At 32.1% G+C, this 23,493-nt stretch overlaps 1 protein-coding gene across 3 annotated transcripts; it reads left to right on the forward strand.

The window, feature by feature from the left end:
- The first annotated feature begins 10,649 nt into the window (after positions 1-10,649).
- On the forward strand, positions 10,650-21,682 carry LOC146956953 (uncharacterized). 3 transcript variants are annotated; one of them, XR_015021588.1, is made up of 22 exons: positions 10,712-11,030; positions 11,102-11,200; positions 11,442-11,593; positions 12,260-12,332; positions 12,421-12,543; positions 13,011-13,119; positions 14,509-14,588; positions 14,709-14,790; positions 15,582-15,721; positions 15,811-15,921; positions 16,005-16,121; positions 16,245-16,334; positions 17,579-17,632; positions 17,919-17,993; positions 18,099-18,174; positions 18,281-18,380; positions 18,507-18,576; positions 19,335-19,405; positions 19,707-19,813; positions 20,197-20,362; positions 20,459-20,656; positions 21,146-21,682. XR_015021588.1 is itself a non-coding variant. In XM_085732947.1 (21 exons), exons 1-21 carry the CDS (start codon positions 10,905-10,907, stop codon positions 21,418-21,420), a joined length of 2,376 nt encoding a protein of 791 aa, XP_085589073.1. In that variant the 5' UTR covers positions 10,650-10,904; the 3' UTR covers positions 21,421-21,682. The 3 variants fall into 3 exon arrangements, 1 of the variants encoding a protein (XP_085589073.1); XR_015021590.1 differs by having other exon boundaries at positions 20,197-20,356; XM_085732947.1 differs by lacking the exon at positions 20,197-20,362 and having other exon boundaries at positions 10,650-11,030; positions 20,411-20,656.
- Positions 21,683-23,493: the final 1,811 nt, after the last annotated feature.

Genomic DNA, 23,493 nt, shown 5'->3' on the forward strand with positions numbered 1-23,493 from the left:
TTTATAACTGTTATAGATTCTTTGGTTTAAATATATAGGTGCCGCTGCTGTCATGTTAAACCAAAGGACTAACAATAATTAATCCAATCAAATTCAGTTTAAGCTTTATTTTTTGGAGCCCTCTTGTTGGAGCAGATGATTTATTAAGTTCATAGTCATTGAAGTGAATATTTCTTTAGTCAACAAACTGAAGTTGCTTACTGAGTTTTTGAAAATCAAATATCAGTTAACGGGTTTTACGATACTTCTGATTGAATAAAGTCTTGGTTCAACAAGACATGGACATTGGAATTTTTTGTTCCATGGCTACTTAATCCCACTTGCTAAAGTCCAATCTTTCCCATTCAAACTTCATTTTTCCTCCTTAGAAACATCCATCACTAGATCTGTCAAGGGTGTGACTTAGTGAGTTCATCTAAGCATCTTTCTTCCAACACCATGTAATAATTAATGAGATTCCGTTGTCTTCAAAAGAATTGCCATTTTCTATGCACATAAAAAGTTAAGAGAGAGATTCTCATAAAGTAAAAGTTAGAGAGTCAAGAGTGTGAAAGAGTAACACGAAAAACGAAAGGGAAAAAAGATATAAAAAAAACGACCTGCTATAACATGTTAAAGTTAAGAGGTTCCTGGTCTATGAAGCTCGGATACTCTAAAATGGTGTCGTACCCGTGTCAGATATGTATCGGATACCGATAATTCGCGGATACTCAAGATACCCGTATCTACGGAGTATCGGAATTATTTATTTTAATTTAAAATATATATTTTATCGGATACTTATAAGATACTCGACAGATACACACAAATACTTATAAGATACTTCCTAGAGACGTATCCTAGAAAAAAAATGAATGGTAAAAAAATGAGACTGTTGTGAAAATTCAATGGATATGTATATAATTCAATTTAAGATATGAATCACTATAATTGCTTTTCCATTAACCAATTAAAAATTATGTTTTTGGTGATGAAAGTAACAAGAGAGAGGAAATTCAATCAATCAATATTAAACAAACTTTGTTTTGAGTTCTTCTATTGATACATTTGTTGATATCCTAACATATGAATGAAAATAGAATATGATTTATACGAAAACTTTACATTTTTTATTTTGATTACATGTATTATTTTTTGTAAATTGTGACTTTTATGATTATATAGTATTGAAGAGTAATCAATGTTTTTTTTAAGTATTTTACATGCATATAAATTTTAGAATAAATATCTTGTTAACGTATCTTAGCCGTATCGTATCCCAAATTTTAAAAATTTTGCGTATCCGCGTACCCGTATCGTATCGTACCCGTATCCTACTACGTATCCGGGCTTCATAGTTCATGGTTGGATCTATTTAAAATGGTCCATATTAGGGGCACCCTAAATAAATGGATTAATCTCAAAAGTTAGCTGCCATCAATCCTATACTCATAGGGTTTTGATTTCATTACAATACATTTGTTTTATGGGTCATGTTAACTTGTGCCCTTAGGGCATATATTAAGGAACCTAAAAGAAGTAACTTTGCATTGGAAAATATAACATTTTGACTTTTAAGAAGTTGAATGCACGACTTTTCATACTTATATTTCTTTAATAAGTTCCTTAACATGTGCCCTTGAGGGCACAAGTTAACATTTGCCTTGTTTTATTGCTCCATGTTGCTGATAAAAAAACATATGATTGATGATATAGCATTTCTAATTGCAATTTCATCTACAATTTGTCATTAAATTGAATTAAACTATATAATTTCCTCATTTGTCATTGAATTGAATTAAAATATATAATTTCCAATTGAGAGTAATGTAACTAAAAGTTTATAAGAGGATATATGTAACTAGAATGCAAAGAAAACAATAAACTGTAAGAGACTGTTAGCTTATTCTATAGTCTATAGTAAGTCTCCTTAGGCCAAATTTTAGATAATATACATTGGCGAGAATTTGGTGGGCTTGGAGACATCGCAATTCAGCTTGTTCGAACAATGAGGTCTAATCTTTAAATCGACTCTCTTTCAACATTCAAAGCTCGACAAAAGTCATTAAAAATGTTTTCTCTAAATGGTGATGCTGCTAACGGAGCGTTTTATGAAGTGGAACTGTTTCAATCACTCGTGCACCATTCTCAACGTGGATGGGAGCTGTCTAGGATCACAACAACGAGCTAGCTTCGGAGGTCTCATTAGAAATTCTGCAGGTTTCTACCTTTCCGGTTACTCTGGGTTCATCCCTAATTCAGAAGACATAATACTAGCCGAGCTCTCTGCAATCTACCACGGTTTACTGCTGGCTCGAGACATGGATACTCCTGAATTCGTGTGTTATATTGACTCCCTTCTCTGCATCTCATCACTGATCCAGCCATGAATTATCACACTTATGTTGCTCTCATACAAGACATAAAGGATATGTTATCATTCAACAATACGTCAATCTTCCACACATTGCAGGAGGGTAACCAATGCGTTGATTTTTTTAGCTATGCTAAGAGCTTCTTTAAATTCTGCTTTGACTATCCACTTGTCCATGCCTAATTGAATGGGCAATCTGCGTAGGAATGGTGCATGCGGAACCTTCTTTCTTAGGGATTAATTGTTTGCCTGTTTAGGCAGTTTTCTCTTCTTTTGTTCCTGTTTTTTGTTTATGTTTCTTTCCTTTATCCCTTGTAACAAAAAAAAAACTATATGATTAAATTTATTTGTAAGTGTGCACGTGTGAGTTCTCTTAGGCACTTATCTTTCAAGTTATCATGCTTAAAAGGGATTCTAAACAAACAAGATGAGTTTGAAGAGAAGTATTTATGCAACATATTTACACACAAACATATATTGATATGTCATTGATGTTTATATTTCTATTCTTGTCTCCAAATTTTGCAATTGGAATAAGGTAGACATTCAACAATGCTTAAACAATTTTTTTATGCTAAGAACAAGTCCATTGTGAGTTTAGCAACAGACTATGCACATCTTTTCTTTTAGATCAACTTTGAACTTATTAACAAGTCACATAAATCATTCTCATATAAAACAATCCTATGACCTCTTTATTTAAATCCTTTCAACAATAAATCCTAAAAAAATATTCATATTAAAGTAAATTGAAGGCCGATTTTTAAATAAGTCATATCAAAATTTAATTCATGAAAATACATATTTTAAATATCATAAAACCATGATATTTTGACATTTTTCGTGTAACTTTTCTGCGAGAACACGCTATACAACGTTACACAAACACCAAGTATAGGCTGTTATTTTCTAACTCACCGTTTAAATCAATTCTCCTGTTTGTTTATCCATGAATCACTGCATTGGAACACCGATAAATCATCAATTCCAACTGCATTGGAGATAGTTTGTGTGAGTGGTTCAGTTACGATGGTTTGAAGCGAGAGAGTCGGTTATGATGGTTTGAAGAGAGAGGTGAAAGAGTCGCAATACGGAATAAAGAGAGAGAGTGAATTGTTTGTTGCACTGACAAAAAACCAACTGTCTTTTTCAACACTCTTTCTAACTTTTTTTAAGTAATTTTTTATTCCGATAAACAAACTAAATATTGATTCATCTTTTTTTATTTTTTATTTTTTTAAATAATCTCATCAACATAATCTTTAAATTATTGATTTTTTTTTTGAAGGATTAAATTATTAAATTTTAAAATCATTTTTTTAATCTGTAACAAATAAGTCACATATTTTTTTTTTTGGTAGTGGCCGAGGTTTGAACCCCAGACCTTGCATATTTTATGCATTGTCCCAACCAACTGAGCTAAGCTCACGAGGACAAATAAGTCACATATTTAAACATGAGTTCGGAGCACGGGGTTTAGCACACGTTTTTTAAAATGAAAGAAATAATATTTTCCCTCAAACAAAAAAGAAAGAATATTTTTTTCTTCAAAAAAATTAGTAATAACAATGTACATGCACCAAAAAAAAACATATATTCATAAGTACCCATATTAACTTCCTAAAAAATCTTGATAAAAAAAAGTATCGATATTTTTTTTTTGACAAAACCCAAAAAAATCACCATTTATTAATTTGGCCCACAAATCACTAAATCCATCCAATTTGACAACCATTAACATGTTATTTTTATTATTATTGACACACTATTTGTATTGAAAAAAATTTGGTCAGCAGTTAAATCTCTACATATTTTCTGGACCACTTCCGCTTTTGACCTCAATCACTAATGTGAACCTCAGAATCTGTTAGCGAAGACGACTCGAGGGGGTGACTGGTCTTGTAGGCCTTTCCTCCGGAGGGGCGGTGTCTGGCGGCCCTTTATCCGGAGGGGCGGTGACCAGCCTTGAAGTCCATTCCTCCGGAGGGGCGGTGGCTTGCCTTGAAGTCTCTTCCTCTAGAGGGGTGGTGGGGGGTGGTGGCTGGCCTTAAAATCCCTCCCTCTATGCTACAATTACTTGCCAGAAGCTCAGCGAGCTCATCAACATCTAACATCATTGGTTGATGAAGAGATGGGAGGATAATCAAACTCAGCAACCATAGGAGTAGAAGAGGTAGAAGGCTTCAGGTCTGTTTTGATATAATCTAACCAGTGGTAGTACGCAGGAGTCACATGGTGACTCGTTTCTCAGGTTTATCTTGGAGGACACGTTTGTCCTGAGTTTGCGATTCATTTTGATTGATTTATGTTCTGCGTTCTAAGAGTTCGAAATTGATGCAGAAGAATGACCCAAATTTCAAAACAGCACCCACCGATATTAATTCTTTTATTTATATATTAAAAAATTTGTCTTTTTGTTTTTGTAAACCTGATTAATTTCGCTACTAATTTATATTCAAAAAATTGAACGTTACAAATTTGATATGATGACTCATTAAAAAATTAGTTGCTTGATCCCCGTGAGCTTAACTCAGTTGGTAGGGATATTACATATTATATGCAGGGGTCGAGGTTCGAACCCCGGACACCCCACTTCTCCACATTAAAATGTGTGAGCTTTATCCACTAGGATACATGACAAAAAAAAAATTAGTTGCTTGATAACTAATAGTGTATATATATATATATATATATATATATATATATATATATATATATATATAGGGGAATGCTAACACACACACACACTTTAATTTTAGAAGGTGTGCATTAGCATAAATGTAACAAGGGTATATGTCCCATAAGTCCTAGTTCAACTGACAAAATTGTTAGGCCGAACGTCATGACCGGGATTCGAACCCCGATACCTCCACTTTGTGTGTGTGAGTTTATGACGGCTTTGTCATCTCGTCTATCTACCAAAAAAAAAATTGTAACAAGGGTTATTTTTTTTTTTTTTGTTGAAAGAATGTAACAAGGGTTATAGTTTTCTGTCATTTTGCATTTTTAGTTAACATATATAATATCCATTTTCACATGACATATATGACTGTAATATTCATATTTAATACATGAAGAATTAAGAATAATGGATTTAAAATTCATGTATGTAGTTAGATTTTTTGGAAAATGTATGTAATTAGTTAGTGGTGTTCTTGGAGATTGATAAACATTTAGTTTTTTTTTAGTAAAGATATGTATTTAGTTGGTTGGTGGTGTTTTTGGTGATTGATATGCATGACCTGAAAATAATTTTTTTAGTATAATGAAAGTCATATTTAATACATCAGAATGAGATAAAATCAATTGTGCGTGATTTATCATATATTCAAACTTCATATTTTTAATTTATATTTAATAATATATAAATTATGTTTTCATCCCTGGTTTAAATAAAATTTGTAATACTTGAATTTCTAAATCAAAAGTAAAACTCGTAATTTTAGATAAGTTCAAAATTAATTCAAGATCAAGATTATCCAAGCTTACATGCAATTAAAACAATACCTGATACGTTTTACTTAACTCAACAGAACTTTGGATTAACATAATCTCTTTTCTCTAAAATTTGAGGGATATTTCAAACCTTAAATTTGTAACCAACTTTCAAAATATCAACATATTAATATGCATAACAATCCTTTTGTAAAAAAAAAAAAAAAAAATATGCATAACAATCTTAAACTTTTGTAAAAAAAAAAAAAAAAATATGCATAACAATCTTAAAAAAAGTATATATATAAATGTTCTTTTAAAGGATATTTTGTTTGGGAAAAATAAAATACAAAAATTATTCAAACAAAAATTGATACGATAATATGAAGAATTCAAACAATTTTTTTGATCATTTAGTCTCTTTGTCTCTGTAATATCTCTTAATATTTTTAAATCTTTTTAATCTCTTTGTGTTTGGTGTGTTGGATCATCAATCCAAAAAGTCTCATTATTCAAATATCTAACAATCAATCATATTGTTCTTTTTAAATTTATTTTGTATAAAATATTGAATTTGTTAAAAAAAAATTAGAGAAGATTTTTTAAAGAAAAAATACATGTATATCGGCTATAAAACTCATAAAAGTAATATCTCTTAATATTTTTAAATCTTTTTAATCTCTTTGTGTTTGGTGTGTTGGATCATCAATCCAAAAAGTCTCATTATTCGAATATCTAACAATAAATCATATTATTCTTTTTAAATTTATTTTGTAAAAAATATTGAATTTGTTGATTTTTTCTAAAGAAGATTTAAAAAAAAAAACACATGTGTATCGGCTATAAAACTCATAAAAGATTTGATTATGATTTTGAAAAAAAATACATAATATGGATATGCTAATACTATTACTAGCGAGGGAAAATTTCTCAAAAAAACATTTTTAAACGTATATTTGGTCAAATCTATTTTATTTACTAAAAATAAATGATATTCATTCTTTCAAATTGGTAGTGTATGCAAATTTGCTAAAAAGTAAAAACAAAAAAGATAAATCTGCGAAACAAACTCACAACATCCATATTAATAACAAAATGACAAAGTAAAAAAGCCTACACATACACATATGACTATATTCAAGTCTCCGGAATATTCATGTCTCCGGATCTGCAACGTTGACGACGCCAAAGTCATCGATTAGATATGTACTGGATCTAAGCCGATCTAACAATCTAAACCGAACAAATACCTGAACGAATCAAGAAAAACAAACAACACCGCACAAAGACGACGAATAAAACAATGTCGCACTAAGACGACAAAATCACGAAAGAAAAAACGAAATAGATGTGAAAATCACTTATTTCAATAAAAGTGAAAGATAAAAACGAGTTAGAGAGGTGATTTTGGGTCAAAATTTGATCCTAAATCACTCTCTTTGGTGAATGAGGGAGAAAAACTAAGGTTTTGGTGACGAGAAGGGAAAAAAAATTGGTCAAATATATAAACAACTAGATTGTTGACCCGTGCGTCGCACGTGTTTACTGTAGGGATGACAATTGGACCTAGACCCAATGGGTACCCGCAAAAAATACCCACAATGGGTAGGGTAAAACCCCGCTTTCATGGGTCTGGGCGCGGGTCTGGGTAATACCCACAAATTTTAATGGGTATGGGCACGGGTAAGGGTACTATACTGCCCAGGCCCGCAACCCCGCATATACATATTTATATAATATCATAAATAATTTATTTATTTTTTGTGTATAATTAATTAATTTATTTAGCTATTTAAGCCTATACCTAAACTTAAACAAAAAAACTACTTAATATAATAACAACTCCATCATGCCGGTGAACAATTTTTTAGGGATATTTTAGATGTTTTTTTTATTTCACTAAATACTACGATTCGAACTATTTTTTGAGTTAATTTTAAAAAATTTGGACCGTAGTTTTATTTCAATTATGATGTTTTTATTGTCTTTTCATAGTTAAAGTGCTGGTAATGGGTGCGGGTATGGGCCCTTAGGTACCCATAGGGTATGGGGAAGGGCACTAAAGTTGTTGCCCACGAGGGTACGGGCACGAGTACGGGTATTTTTTACAAATGCAGGTATGGGGATGGGAACTATAGTACCCTACCCATTGGGTACCCATTGCCATTCCTAGTTTACTGTTAAGGGATTGACATACGAATAATAAAATGCAATATATAATTGGTAACGGTGTAAAAAAAAAAGGGTGATAATCCATAGTAGACAAAATAAAACACTTCATAAAATGTGTAAAATCTGAAAATATTATAAAAGAAAATTCGGTAATCCTATCAATAATTCGGTAAAAGAAATATGAAAATTTTAGTACATTGGCATGTAGTTTCATCACACATTGCGAAATACTTCCTCATATACTACGTTAGACGTCACATTTGTATCTTCACCATCTTCATTAGTGATCAATATCTTTAGTCCTTATCTGGATGTAACTCTTGAAACGACAAATTACATCTTCTGTGTCGTACTCAACTATGTTTGTTATGTACTTCAATTGAAGCTTGGTGACAGTCTTGTCCATCTCAGTAACACGATGAGTCATCAAAGGACCTACCAAATCAATGGAAAACAACATGTTACAAAAAGTATGACAAAGAAGCTGTAGGGTGAGAACATGTTATGCAAGCACTTGAGCAATAGGGTGTTCATAAATTGCAAATTGAAAGAGTGGCGCCAAAGGATAATTAGCAAAATACAGTGGGATTTAAATTGTACAAAAATATGCTTAAGTATGTTATATGCTTCAAAAAACACTGCTAATAACAATCCAAAAACCATTACTTAAGTTATATGCTTCGAAAAACATGCTTTTTTAGGTGTCTATCTAATAAAACAACACCTGCGTACACATTATGTTCCATAATTAATTCTTTTTGAGCAGCTGTTCCATAATTATTAATACAATTAAATTGATGATGATATTATTAGTTAAAAACAATGACCATCAGTAAAATAAATGACTACTTATTTAACGAAACAAAAAACCACCAAGTACTGTTGCAGAATCACTTTCCCCTTCCTCTATATGCAATCCGATCCAAGGAAAGGTGGTTCTCACCTCAAAATTCTTTCACAGTTGCACAACTTTGCTTGCAAAGAAAGAAATAATAAAAGTATGCATAGGAAATAAAGGCTAACAACAGAATAAGTTTTTGAACGAAACAAAATTCAGATTAAGTTCAAAAAACATGACATTACACGACACAGTTTGAATCCTTAGATAATAGACCAAGAAATTGCGACAAAACTAAATAGGAAGACTACCAAAATTGGTGTAAACATCTCAAACTAAAAACAAAAAACGCAAAAATGATATTCTAATTCTCAAAAAAATATGCATATCGATAAAATGCATGTTAAATTAGAATACCAGTTAAGCAGTGGTATGAAAGGAAGGTTGTAAGGTCATGTCCTTCCATTTGCAAAAATCAAAATATCAAAATATATGATTCTTCTGCTGTCTGTGTAATTTACCACGGTTTAGGTTTTTTTTCGAGAGAAACACGGTTTAGGGTTTGCTATATATAGTCGAGTTTGCATGGAAATTAGGGTATTCTGTTTGTAAACGTATTAAATAAGTGTACAACAACTTTAAAAAAAAAAAGTCTACAGAAACAATAGATATATACAAACGATGACACAACATGATAGGAATGAAAAGCTCATCAGTGAGGAGAAATATTAAGTTTTTTTTTTTTGAGAGAAACACGGTTTAGGGTTTGCTATATATAGTCGAGTTTGCATGGAAATTAGGGTATTCTGTTTGTAAACGTATTAAATAAGTGTACAACAACTTTAAAAAAAAAAGTCTACAGAAACAATAGATATATACAAACGATGACACAACATGATAGGAATGAAAAGCTCATCAGTGAGGAGAAATATTAAGGATTGCTGCATTTTAGAGGGAATTTGTTAGGTTAAATTGGTGCGCTGCATTTTAGATGGAATTTGTTGGGTTTAATTGCTGCTAACCTAATGCAGCATTTTAGAGGGAAATTATTAGGTTAAGTTGCTCCAGACCTAATAAAATTAATAAATAAGGATATATAAAATTCATACTCCACCAAAATTTTATAATTGTCCTTTTTTAAACTCGTGATATTTTTAGTTTTAAACCGGTTAGATTCGATAAAACCGATGACTCAACCAGTTTTCGAAGCCAATCCGATTTATTAATTTTTTTATGTTTACTGCTATAATTAATCATTAATTAGATTCATCGTTGATTAATTCTCTATTATGCAAAATTTAATTTGACTTAACAAAATTCAGAATTTGAAAAAATTGATGGTTGTAGAATCAAACCATGCACATCAAAGTGCATCACCGAAAACTTAATCACCACAACAACAACTTGTTTGTGAAGTGTATCACCGAAAACTTAATCACAACAACAACAACTTGTTTGTGTTGTCAATAAGTGAAATATATGTATATTGCATCTTCATTTTTTCTTTGGGAATAACCCATTGTTTTTTTCTTTCAAAAAGAACAAATCATCTCTCCCCAAAAAAATAATATACATATAATATATTTATTTTTTATAGAAAACGTACATATTATATTAATATTAGTAGACATGCAAAACAAAATCTATTTTCTGTAAATAAAATATAGCTATACTCTTTAAAAAAGAATATATAGTTATACAAATACTAATATACATATTATCGGTTAATTTTTTAGTGGCCGAGTCACCGGTTCAATCCAATTTAATATGATTAAATATCTATAAAAAAAATTAATCTTAGGACCAAGTTATCTAACCGAGTTATCCAATATAATCCGATTCAGTACTGCAGTTGACGTTCAACTATTAAGTCATGAGAGAAAGGACTTTTAAATTTATGCTCTCCATTGAACAATAGTTAAGCTTGTTGAACAATCCACTCATATTCCTCTCCATAATTTGTAATTTTTGATTCAAAACAAACAAACCACATCCAGGTTTCCCTCTTCAAAGTTCAAACACAGAGAAATAGAGAAATTTTTTCTACAACCTTCGCTGTTAATTACACTAATCACATCACAATTTTCTTCACTGATCAACAAGAAAATGTTCAAATTCTTCAAAGATTTTGTAGGTGTATCCGGAACTGGCCTCAACGATCTCCCATACACCATAGGCGAACCTCACTCTTCCGCTTGGGGCTCTTGGCTTCATCATCGCGGCACCTCCAAGGTAACAACAATCAATTATCAATAATTATCGTGTTAATCTCAATTTCAACACTAATTTCACGTTAATTTCAGGACGATGGTTCACCGGTTTCAATTTTTTCATTATCTGGAAGTAATGCTCAGGATGGACATTTAGCTGCGGGTCGTAACGGTGTCAAGCGATTACGAACTGTAATTTCTGTTTATCTAATCTAATTTTTGCAATTTTTATTAGTAATGAATTTGTAGCACCAGCATTTCTAATCGATTGTGTGTCTAGTGTCTCACATCTGTCAGTGTCGTGTCTCACATGTGAATTGCAAATTTTGTCATTTTAAGTTATTATTGACGCGTCAGTGTCGTGTCCAGTGTTGTTTGTATCAATGCTTCGTAGATTCAGTTAAATTATTAATTGTGGTTTTTTTCTTTTCAGGTTAGGCATCCGAATATTTTGTCGTTTCTTCATAGTACCGAGATTGAAACTTTTGATGGTGGTTCTTCGAAGGTCACGATTTATATCGTGACTGAACCTGTAATGCCATTGTCTGATAAGATTAAGGAGTTAGGTCTTGAAGGTGCACAAAGGTATTGAATATTAATAGAATTATTATATGTTTCTATTTTTATATTTTGATTGCTAATAAAGTGTGTTTTGTTAGTGGTTGAATTCGTGAAATGGCAATATTTTGTTTCCTATGAATTTAAGGGCATGTTTTGGTTAAACCCTTGTGAGACTCTTTGGGAGAGCTTATGGAACAACTTATGACATGCTCATATGCTGTTTTGAGCTTACTTATGACATGTTCATAAGCTGTTTTGAGCTTATTTTGACAAGCTCTCCATGATAGCTCATGAAAAAAGCTTAGCGCTTACATGGAAACCGTTTGTCTTTATTTTATTTTTTGTTATAGAAATAGCTTATATATAAGGGTTTATATAATAAGGGTTTTTGTTATGACCGTTTAGTTAAACTGTTTGTCTAGTCATGGCCTAAGGCAGTAATTGTGAGTGTGAGCAATGTTATATGTAGGTTACATAGCACGAGGGCATAAGTTTTGATTTTCACTGTCAAGTATCAGTTGCTTATTTTATGCTATGAGCGTTTAATTAAACTGTTTACCCAGACAAAGCGCAAGACAGTGAGTGTGAGTGTGAGCAATGTTATATCTAGATTACAGAGAATGAGGGCATAAGTTTTGATTTCACTGTCAAGTATCAGTTGCTTATTTTATTCACTTTGTGGGGTTGTAGGGATGAATATTATGCTTGGGGACTGCATCAGATAGCGAAAGCCGTGAGCTTCTTAAATAATGACTGTAAACTTGTGAGTATTCATGAGCTAAGTCTGGGTTTTCTTCTTGTTAGTTGTTTTTTTTGTATCAGTTTTTCTTGACACACTTTGTTTGTTGCAGATTCATGGTAATGTTTGCTTGGCCAGTGTTGTTGTCACACAGACTTTAGACTGGAAACTCCACGCTTTTGATGTTTTATCAGAGTTTGATGGGAGTAATGAGCCATCCTCTACGCAAATGTTGGTAATTATTTTTAAATTGAAATACCTTGTTTTCTTGTTAGCTTCAGTATTTCACTTTTTTTTTTTTCCTTCCCCTTTATCTAGATTTTAAGATATTAGAAACTCATTGTAGTCAAATAACCACTCTCCACATAAGGTGAAAGTTTATTGTCATGATTTTAGAAAGCCATGGCCTTTTAAGTTTGTCTCTTTCGCAGACTTAAGTTTGATTAGTGTCAGTCATGTGCTGTTTCACTTCATTGGAGTTTATAGCATGTGAGCATCTATCTTTATAAGTAATGTTGAAATAATAATAATTTATAACATTCACGGCAAAATTAACTAATATTATTGATGCTCCCTTAAATGGAGGTTTATGCTGGCTTTGATCTGGATTTTTATTTTTCATTATAATTTTTTTAAGTGAAAGGATATCATGTAGTGAAACCTAATATATATTCCTTCCATTCTTTGATGTTTTCCATTCAGCGATATGCATGGCTTGTTGCAACACAGTACCAATCAATGGAGCTGGCAAAATCTGACTGGGCTGTTATTAAGAAGTCTCCTCCATGGGCCATTGATTCTTGGGGCATGGGTATGTTTTTTATTTTTCTTTCTATTATAAATTTATAATGCATTATGATGGAAATTTGCAATGAAGACTTGGCACAACTGCTGGAGTTGTCCCTTGTGAGTAGTAGGTCCTAGATTAGGGTTGTTGAATCAGTCTTTTTGCTAATGCAAATAGATCCATATTCAGTAGTGGGTTTTACTTTTACCCTTTTGGGGGTTCACCATTGTGGAAGCATTACAACACCAGGTTTCCCTTTTATGACGGCAATTTGGAATATTAGGAGGGATGAATGGAAGTAAACTTGCTGTATTGTTGCATTTTGGCTTGTTTGCTGAAGGTGACATTTTATGTCCTCTTTTTGACTAGCCCATTCAATATTGTTGTATTGCATGGCCATGACTATTATGGAACTTGTGAACGGGCTGCTTCCACGAAGAGGAACTTATGAATTTATACTTGGTTTCACGTAACATATTAAGTTTTCGGGACAATTGACTCTCAAGTCTCAACATGTTATCAAAGCTTATAAGGAAAAGTAGTCATGAATTTGATTCTCTCCCCTTTCCCCAAATTATGCTAGTTAAAAGGGCAACCCGGTGCACTAAAGCTCCCGCATACATAGGGTCTGGGAAGGGGTCCCACCATTTTGGTGTATTGTATGCAGCCTTACCCTGGTTTTTTTACACAAGAGGCTGTTTCCAGGACTTGAACCCGTGACTTTTCAGTCACATGACAACAACTTTACCAGTTGCGTCATGGTTCCCAAATTCTGCCAGTTAAAATTGAATTTCAGCAGAGGAAGGGTGCACCCGCACATGTTCTACTACACTTTAGACCATCTTTTTTTGTGGGACTTATTTCAGTGATATATAGACTTAAAAAAAGTAAAAATCAATAATGAACCATCATCTAATTGACCTACACCCTAACAACTAAAACTTTTGTGAGAGCAAGTCCTTATACTTGTTTTGGTGCAATTAGTGAACTCCCAAGCTCACTTAACCTTTGGGATTGGGTACGTATGTTTCTTCTTGCTCTTTCGTTAGCATTGATTTTATTTGTTTATTTATCATAAATTAAAATATTTAAATATAATTCATGTGTGGTACATATTGATGTTTTCATGTAAAGTTCTTGTACAAGTATATAACATATTTATCTTCCTGATTGAACATATGTACGATTTCATGTGAAACATTCATCATTGTTAGAGGATATGAAAATATCTTATAGTATTTTGATCTTATCTTAAAGTATCTTAGTTTATTTTCTTATCTTAGAGCATCTTTTAGGATTAGTTTCATATTTCCTAGTTATTATGATTTGTAGATTCACAGAATACTTTTATTCCTGTCTTTTCACTTTTTTCCAAGTAGACCCCTCTAAATCATTAAAATTCTAATTTCGTAGGCTGTCTAATCTATGAGCTATTCTCTGGTTTGAAGTTGAGCAAAACAGAGGAGTTAGGCAACACTGCATCCATTCCCAAGGTCAGACTTCTCAGTAACCAACCTTTGTTTTATTTATTTATTTATCGTCGTTTACTTTTATTCCATTCTAATGAAGTATTCATTCTTAATCTCTGTATGTCTTTTTTCTTTGTCTCACAGTCTCTGCTTCCAGATTACCAGTGGTTGCTGAAGTCCATGCCTTCTCATAGATTAAATACATCAAAGCTTATAGAGAACAGTGGTGAGGGCTTTTTGATATATTATAATCATCAATTGTTGAAACTTTCTTTAGCTTAGCATTGTTGTAGCTCTGCTCTTTTGTTTGAAAGATTCATGTGTTTTGTGGTTAGCTAATAAGCTATATAGGATCAACTATATTCATGTATAAGGCTACTTAAAATTTTGACTTGTTATATCTTGGTATTGGAGTTCTTGTTATTAGGCTTTAGGATTGCCATGGACAGTAGCTGAGAGTTTCATGATAATATTTGGTAATTAGGTGTGTTTTGACAGTATGGTATTGGATATTGATTTTATATTAAAGGGTTTCTGAGATGGCTTTTTAGCATAGTATGAAAAGCAATTTTGTGTTTTACTTATTTTATTCAAGACAAGTAAGGACTTAGTTGATCAGAATGTAGTTAATTCTGAAATGTGCTAGTATATGTCTATAACTCTAATTTCATGATGAGATTGCATTTGTACACTAGGGTAATTTGATAGCATTGATCACCAAGTGGAGAGAGAAAGTATTATATGTGTATCTAGGGTTATTGCTCATATATAAGAGTGATCTGGTAGTGTGAGCATATTCTAATGTAAATTGATTTTGGCTTTTCCACATTTTGGAGGGAAATCTTCTGCTTCATAACCAGTTGCAAACGAGCAAAAATAAAAACCACTTGAACAATCATAACCAATTGCAACCCAGTTGCTTTTCTTGTTTTGAAAGTACCCATTTTTGGGGTTAAGATATAATTTTCTGCAATTCTTCCTGTGTTTAGTTTGAGTTTGTTGGTAATTGATGTGCAGAGTATTTTCAAAATAAGTTGGTAGACACAATACATTTCATGGAAATTCTCAGTTTGAAAGATAGTGTCGAGAAGGACACCTTCTTCCGCAAGCTTCCAAATTCAGCAGAGCAGCTTCCTCGTCAGATTGTGTTAAAGAAGGTATGTCTCTGGAAGTTCTAATTCTTAATCTTTGATTTTATCAACATTTTATCCCAATTGATTTTGTCGGTATTTTTTGGTTTTCACAGTTACTTCCTTTATTAGCTTCTTCCCTTGAATTTGGTTCAGCTGCTGCCCCCGCTTTGACTGCATTGTTAAAAATTGGTTCCTGGCTTTCAGCTGAGGAGTTCCGTGTCAAGGTAAATAATTCCAATGCGTAAATGTCTCTCTAATATGGACTCATCTCATGTATTGGATTTCAATTTCAATATATAATATATAGGTTCTTCCAACAATAATTAAACTCTTTGCCTCCAATGATCGAGCTGTGCGTGTCAGCCTTCTCCAACATATTGATCAATATGGAGAGTCATTATCAGCTCAAGCTGTTGATGAACATGTATGTAGTCAAGATAAGATGTCTAAATTTCCTTACTTCCCTACTTTTTTTTTCTTGCTGTAAAATATACCGAGATTCATGTTCTACGTTGTATTTTGCAATACTGTTGACACTTACTATCAGGTTTACCCTCATGTTGCTACTGGTTTCTCTGATGCATCTGCTTTTCTGAGGGAACTTACTCTTAAGTCCATGTTAGTTCTGGCTCCGAAGGTATGTCTGTTTATATTCATGTGATACTGATTATCTTTGCATTGATTCTATTTGAAAAAGGAGAGATGTTATTAGTCTAATGAGAAATTTGGACACAAATTTGTTATCAGTTATATTGCTAGTTACTGATCTTTTAGTGTTTACATTATATTAAAAGTATCTAACAGAGACTAGTCAAAAGTCAAAACACAGTGGAAGCAACTGTAACTAACAAGTGTTAGTTACAGTTGCACAATAATTATCCTAGTCTTGCCGTAGGATAGTACTAGCACTGTGACTAACTCTCAAAGTTAGTTACAATCAGAATAGCTTATATATAGAAATCACAACTCATTGTAACAATTCAACAATTCAGAAATCATATAACTCAAGAAGCTTAGTGTTGTCTTCTCTCTGTTCTAGAATATGAACCCTATTCCAACTTCTAACGCATTAGTATATATGCCCTGGTGATTGTGAAGTTTATTAAGAAGTGATATCTGTTCTATTTAAGCTTTGATGGAAGATATAGTATAGACCTCATTTTTAATTATGTCAATTTAAGGCAGAACTAAATGAATTAAAATTAGTGATGTTTATGTTCAGATTTGATGCCAAGATGTGGTTAGATGCATGATCTTGGGATCTCAGTGGTGTCAATGGGAAGCGAGAGGTAAAGGACAGTGCTTTGATCATGGTTAATGTTTAGTAAGCTACTATCTTATCTAGTTAAGTAGAGGTCTGGGTTGTGTCAAAGCTTGGGAATTAGAATTATAGAGCTATCATTGCTCTTAAAACTATTTGTCTTTTCAATTTGTATGTCATTTTTGGTTTGAGTACCTTCAAATTTTGAAGTCACTTTAGACCTAAAGCTAATCCAAGTTCAGCGGATGGATCCAGTTAAAGGGGAAAAGTTCTCCAAACATCTATTTTCATTCACACGACTCGAACTTGATACCTTATTTAACCAAACTGACTGTCACTTAGACCTATAGCCTATTGGTGTTAGTTTTTCAAATTTTAAACAAAAGAAAAAACAGAAAAGCACCAACCAAGAGAAAAAAACCAATCGGACAAAACTGCCGAATCCCTCAAAATATTTGTTAGTGAACCCCATTAAAAAGGAAATGTTCTTGAAAGTTCAGGTTTTTTATCTTTACTGTTCATTTCCTTTTTAGCCCTCCTAAATTTTCTCTTCTATTGGATGAATCTTTAGCTGGAAATTAATTTCTTTATTTAAACTATTGTTTGTCTCATGATTGCAGCTGTCTCAAAGGACCTTGTCTGTGTCATTATTAAGGCATCTATCAACGTTACAGGTACTGCTTCAACTCTTTAACGATAAATGTGTTGGGAGTAAAGGCTAATTACTTATGCTGACTAAGTGAAGAATAACATATAAGACTTTCATTTAGCTCTCGTGAACACTTATGACTCTTAAAATTTGCCGATAATTTGACTGTCAATTTTGAATTTTTGATTGAAATGGAGTAGTCTTATTAATGTTTTTTTTTTGGGGGGCAGGTCATGCATAAAAACATGTCGTAGTTTGTTTCTTACTTTTTTCTTTTCTAGAACTTACAAGATTGACACTTTGTTTTGTAGCTTGATGAAGAGCCAGCTATTAGAACAAACACTACTATCTTGCTAGGAAATATTGCAAGCTACTTAAAAGAAGGGGTATGCTGAAATGATACCTGCGAGTTCAAATAGTTTGCTATATTTAATTTCATGATAGTATCATATATTCATCGGTGAATTAACTCTTCGGGACTATTTTTGCAGACAAGAAAAAAAGTTTTGATTAATGCATTTGCAGTTCGTGCTTTACATGATACCTTTCCACCTGCTAGAGTAGCAGGTATTAGTTTCATACATATCTATCTATACTATTTTTCTTCAGTTATGCAGTTTGATAAATTCTTCAAACAACATTTCCTCTCATCATTTTGTATCTTGATTGTCAGGCATTATGGCTTTATGTTCCACCAGTTCCAACTATGACATCACTGAAATTGCCACTAGGATTCTTCCTAATGTTGTTGTACTCACAATTGATCCTGACAGGTGATTTATTATTTATGAATTATGATATCGCCCTTTCCTATTTGTAGATCATTCTCTTCATTGTACCTTTGCATATTTCCCATTTTCAATGCTGTGATTATGTTATTCTTGTCATGATTCAAACAGTGATGTTCGATCTAAGGCATTTCAAGCTATTGATCAATTTTTACAGATGACAAAGCAACATTATGAAAAGGTACATATGAGGTTCTTTTTGCCTGTTACTAGATTCATACTATGGTTCTTGAAGTTGTGTGTATATATTTGAGAAGAAATCAGATGTAATTTCAGAAATTACTTTTTAAACCCAACTTCTGGTTTCATGTATTACATCTTTATATATTAAATTAGAATATATTTTCTTGAGCGTGACTTAATCCTTAGTCTACTCTCCATTAAAGAATAACACATGTCATTCTTAATTTCCCCTTTAAATTTCAAAATTCATTCTTTTGAATCAACGTCTTATATACAATTTTAAACATGTTCCTCTTTTAATCAATATTTTTTATATTTCACCTAAATTTGTTGTTCATATCTACCTAATAATTTTAAACATGTCATTTCTTAAAATATTTTCCTTTACTAGCTTTTTATATTGTCACATATTATCAAATTTTAAACCACTGGTGCATATATGGGAGGGAATACTTGCTAGTTCCTATTTATCCTTCACATGTGATCTCCAATCACACAATTTTACCATCTATACCATTTGTTATTTTTTTGTTGTTGAGAAAAAAGCCATTTTATCAGGAGATTTCTTGTGTGATGAAAGCACAATTATTCCACATGTTTTTGTGGGTTCTTCCCCATATCTGAATCACATTATATGAACATAACAAAATAGTGATGATCTTCAGCTCTAAGCTTATTGGTGACAATTTTTCTTTTCCCCTCTATTGGTAATTTTTGTTCCTCATGCTCATACTCTTATCTGTCTCTCTCTTATAGACAAATCTAGAGGCTACTGAGGGTGCAGGCATGGGAAGCTCATCAATTCCAGCAAATGCAAGTTTACTTGGGTAAGTTGGTTTTAGATTGTATAGAATTTTGGAGTTGATTGAAAATTACTATATATACAATATAAATTAGTCAAATGATACTTTTTGATGCATGCCCGCTCTAGGAAAGGTAATTAATCAGGTTTAATATTAAAGAAAGGCAGCAGCTGTAGTTGTGTTGTCTATATAGTCTTAAGGAGATCTGCATCACCTTAGGGTGCCTGATTTTCTAGCGGGGCTTCAGTCCTCTTTATCTGCATCTGTGCTGCTGTTTCTCCATATCTAATCCTTTGGTTCTGACTTAACTCTTGTTGCTGTGTAGATGGGCTATGAGTTCCTTTACCCTGAAGGGCAAACCTGCTGATCATGCTCCAGTTGCTTCTGTGAGTTCTAGTGCCCTTACACCAACATCTTCTATTGCCAGCTCAGGTATTCTTAATCATCACTCTCTTATATTAAATTTAATTTGCTAATTGCATAATCCTCTGAATATCTGATGAGACCTACACCTCTTTTTGGCCTTCTTTGTATCAAAATCTTGTTTCGTGTTTATTTTCATAACTAAATTCATAAGTCATAAAAAGTGTAGCATGACTTCAACCACCCGATCATCTATATAACTTCAGACACTACTAATATTTTCTTACCAAGTTCAGTAATGTGGACTTATTTCACTTGAATAATGCTACCTCCCCGGTGTACAATTAGTGAAGTAAACACAGAATCATTTAGAATGGTAACTCTTTTCCCAAAAATCAAACTTGCTATATCTGGGCATGGTTTTATGTTAATTTTTATATTATTAAATGAAGAAAAGGGGAAGAAAACTGAGAAACTGGGGGAAATGACAACTGAAGATCTCATCCCTGATCTCCTTATCCACCACCCTTGAGGCAAAGATGTTATCTCTACTCCTTCATCTGATCTGTTAATGATGGCATAATTTGTTCTGCAGATTCAGGCAGTTTCCTTGTATGGGTACATTTTTTACTAAACTGTTTATATTCTCTTTTTTGGGTTTTCTAGTTGTAGATACTCCTTCAACAGCACCTATCTGTGTAAATTCCACACCAGATTTCAGTGAGCACCATGCTTCTACATCGACCGGTGACTGGGGGGAACTAGAGAATGGAATTGACGAGGAGCCTGAAAACGACAAGGATGGGTGGGAAGATCTAGAACCACTTGAAGAGACAAAGCCAACTCCAGCTGTTACTAACATTCAAGCAGATCAAAGGCGGCCAGTTTCTCAACCTGTTTCACAGACAAACGGTATTAATTATTCAACTGTTATTTTGGTAGTAATATTTCCACATTTCCATGTCTGCTAGTTACTGTTAATAATTTTCAATGTCATACATTGGAAGTTGCATATGTTTATACCCATGAATAATGACAATATCTTAAGAAAGTGGATGGCGTGAGTGTAACAATTCCTACTTCCTAGTTCATGTTTTCACTTAATTATTGGATAGGCTTTGCCGTTGAGTGAATCAGCACCTTTACCTTTCCCTATGAAATCAACTTTGAATTTTTGCTTTATGCAAGGATGGTTACTAATTTGATAATCATTATTGAAAAATAGTAATGTTTTAGAGATGCTGCTTCCATTTTATATAGGCACCTGATCTGTACTTGAGAATTCAACATTTCCATCAAATGCAAAAGGAATTTTCATCCCCATATCTTAATTCATGTACCTGGTTAATCATCTTTATGTGCACATGTATCAATTGAAGGGTTTTGAATTTTTATTTGTAGTTGCAAGTTTGCGACCCAAAACTACACCAAAGTTGAGCAAGGATGAAGATGATGATTTGTGCGGTGCTAGCGCAGCTCCTGCTCCAAAAACATCAAAATCTTTAAATTTGAAATCAACTGCAGCTGATGATGCTGGTGCTGCCCGGGCTGCCAGTGCAGCTCCTGCACCCACTACAAGGGCCAAACCCTTATTAGCTGGCAGATGTCGGGGAGCCAAACCTGCGGCTCCAAAATTAGGTGCTCAGCGGATAATCCGGACACCATCCGGGGTGTAACCAAATTGCCACTTGCCAGGGCACAAAAGAAACGAGGAAATGTTGAGTTTGTAGGTTTTTTTTCTTCTTGTGGTTGGTGGTAACCATGTTTAAATACAGGAACCCATCTAGTATATCAAATTACTTTTGTGCTTTCTATTAGCGTTTTTGATTTGAAATTTCTTTTTAACGTCGTTTTTGTTTAGAAAAAAATCTCAAGTACATCAATGGTTTAATGTTGTTACTATTTGAGTGATCAACTTGGTCGACTTTTCCTTTTAAATACCGTTTCATGGGATACTTTAGAACGCTTTCAAAGGTTTAAATACTCCTAAACTACAACTAAAATAAGGATTAATGTGAAGGCTGAATTCTCAAACAAATGCTGTTATTTACGTTAAAAGTGCTCACTTTAAAGGAGCTGGATGGACCCTAAAAAATAAATACTTTTGTGTTAACAAAAGACATCAATGTTTTTTTTTTTTTTTTTTTAAAAAAGCAGATATATATATATATATATATATATATATATATATATATATATATATATATATATATATATTAGCCTATTTTTAATAAACTTAAATTATCCCCAAACAATTTTACGCCTAAATCCAATAATTTTGATTCGGTTGCTATAAATGTCTTTTCACCCTTAGCAATTCAATTATATTCAAATTGAAATCTGCACCATAATTTAAGAAACTAAAAAACTAATTATAAATTTTAGTCATTTTTCCAAACTAATTACAAATTTTGGTTACATTAAAACAAGCAACTTAAAATTAAAATCAATATAATATATATTGAAAATGCGGATAGACAGACATATAGTGTAAATCTTTTCCACGAGTATAAAGAAGGAATAATGATTTCAGTGTAGTAATTTTCTCCAAAGTATACCCTTCATTTAAACCATTATCCCCGTAAACAATACTAAGTTCGTGGAACAATGCATTAAAATAAGCAGGAACTGGGGCTGAACCCCGAATCTGTTGCCTATTCATCTTAAAAGTGAAATGCTAGCCGTTAATCTAAAATAAATTATTTTTTTGAAGGAATCTAAAATAAATTATTGTAATTATAGTTTTATCATTTTATTAGGTTATTTAAATCTTTAATTAAAAGAAATTAGTTACTCCCCTTTATATAAGAACTCTTCACTACTTTGTCAAAAAAAAAAAGAACTCTTCACTACAATATGAACAATACAAGTTAAATTTTTATTTGATTATTATGTGTTTCAAAAATTTATAACCAGAGAAGATAAAATAAAAATGCAATTAAGCGCAATAAAAAGCGGAAAGATTTTACGGTAGTTTTTTTAGGGGAGATTTTACGGTAGTTGTTATAATGAATATCAACAACAAAACTTATCTCCTTCAATAAAAAATTATCATTTTGAAAATAATACTATTCTATTAAATTTTATAGCTATATGTTTAAAGGATAGATAAAAATTTGGCAAGTGAGGAAAAAAAGACAATTATAATGGACAAGAAGGGCAATGTCATAAAATCCTGTCAAACAAAAACGACAATGACATAATATCTAAATAAAATAAGAGTTTAATGATGATAAGTTGACAGTTCAAAACAATGTTATCCACAATCAATTAAACCATTCAAAATTGATATATAAATTAAAAATATTAATTGATATGTTGATTCTAAATTTTTTGAATGGTTATATGCGCAAAGTCATAAAATAATATGTTTTGTTTATATAAGCAAATAAAAAAAAATTAGTCAAAATAGATAAATAATTTTTTTGCTAGTGGTGATAATGAATATCAAGAAAAAAAAATCATCATTTAAAAATAACTTTCTCTTAAATTTTACAGCTATATGTTTAAAGGATAGATAGTTTTGGAAAGTGAGATAAAAAAAGACAATTTTTTTAGAGGTAAAAAAGACAATTATATAATAGACAAAAAAGGACAATGCTGCGTAAGTAAATAAAATAACATGTTTTATTTTATATATAAGCAAATAAATAAATAAAATAAAAGATAAAGTTTTTTTTTGTTTTGACAAAAACATAAAAGATTTGCTCAAAAAAAACATAAAAGATAAAGTTGGTGGGTGACTCATC

Source organism: Medicago sativa, chromosome 1 (assembly GCF_051527215.1).
Source record: "Medicago sativa cultivar Bolivia chromosome 1, Bolivia_mono, whole genome shotgun sequence".
NCBI lineage: Eukaryota > Viridiplantae > Streptophyta > Magnoliopsida > Fabales > Fabaceae > Medicago > Medicago sativa.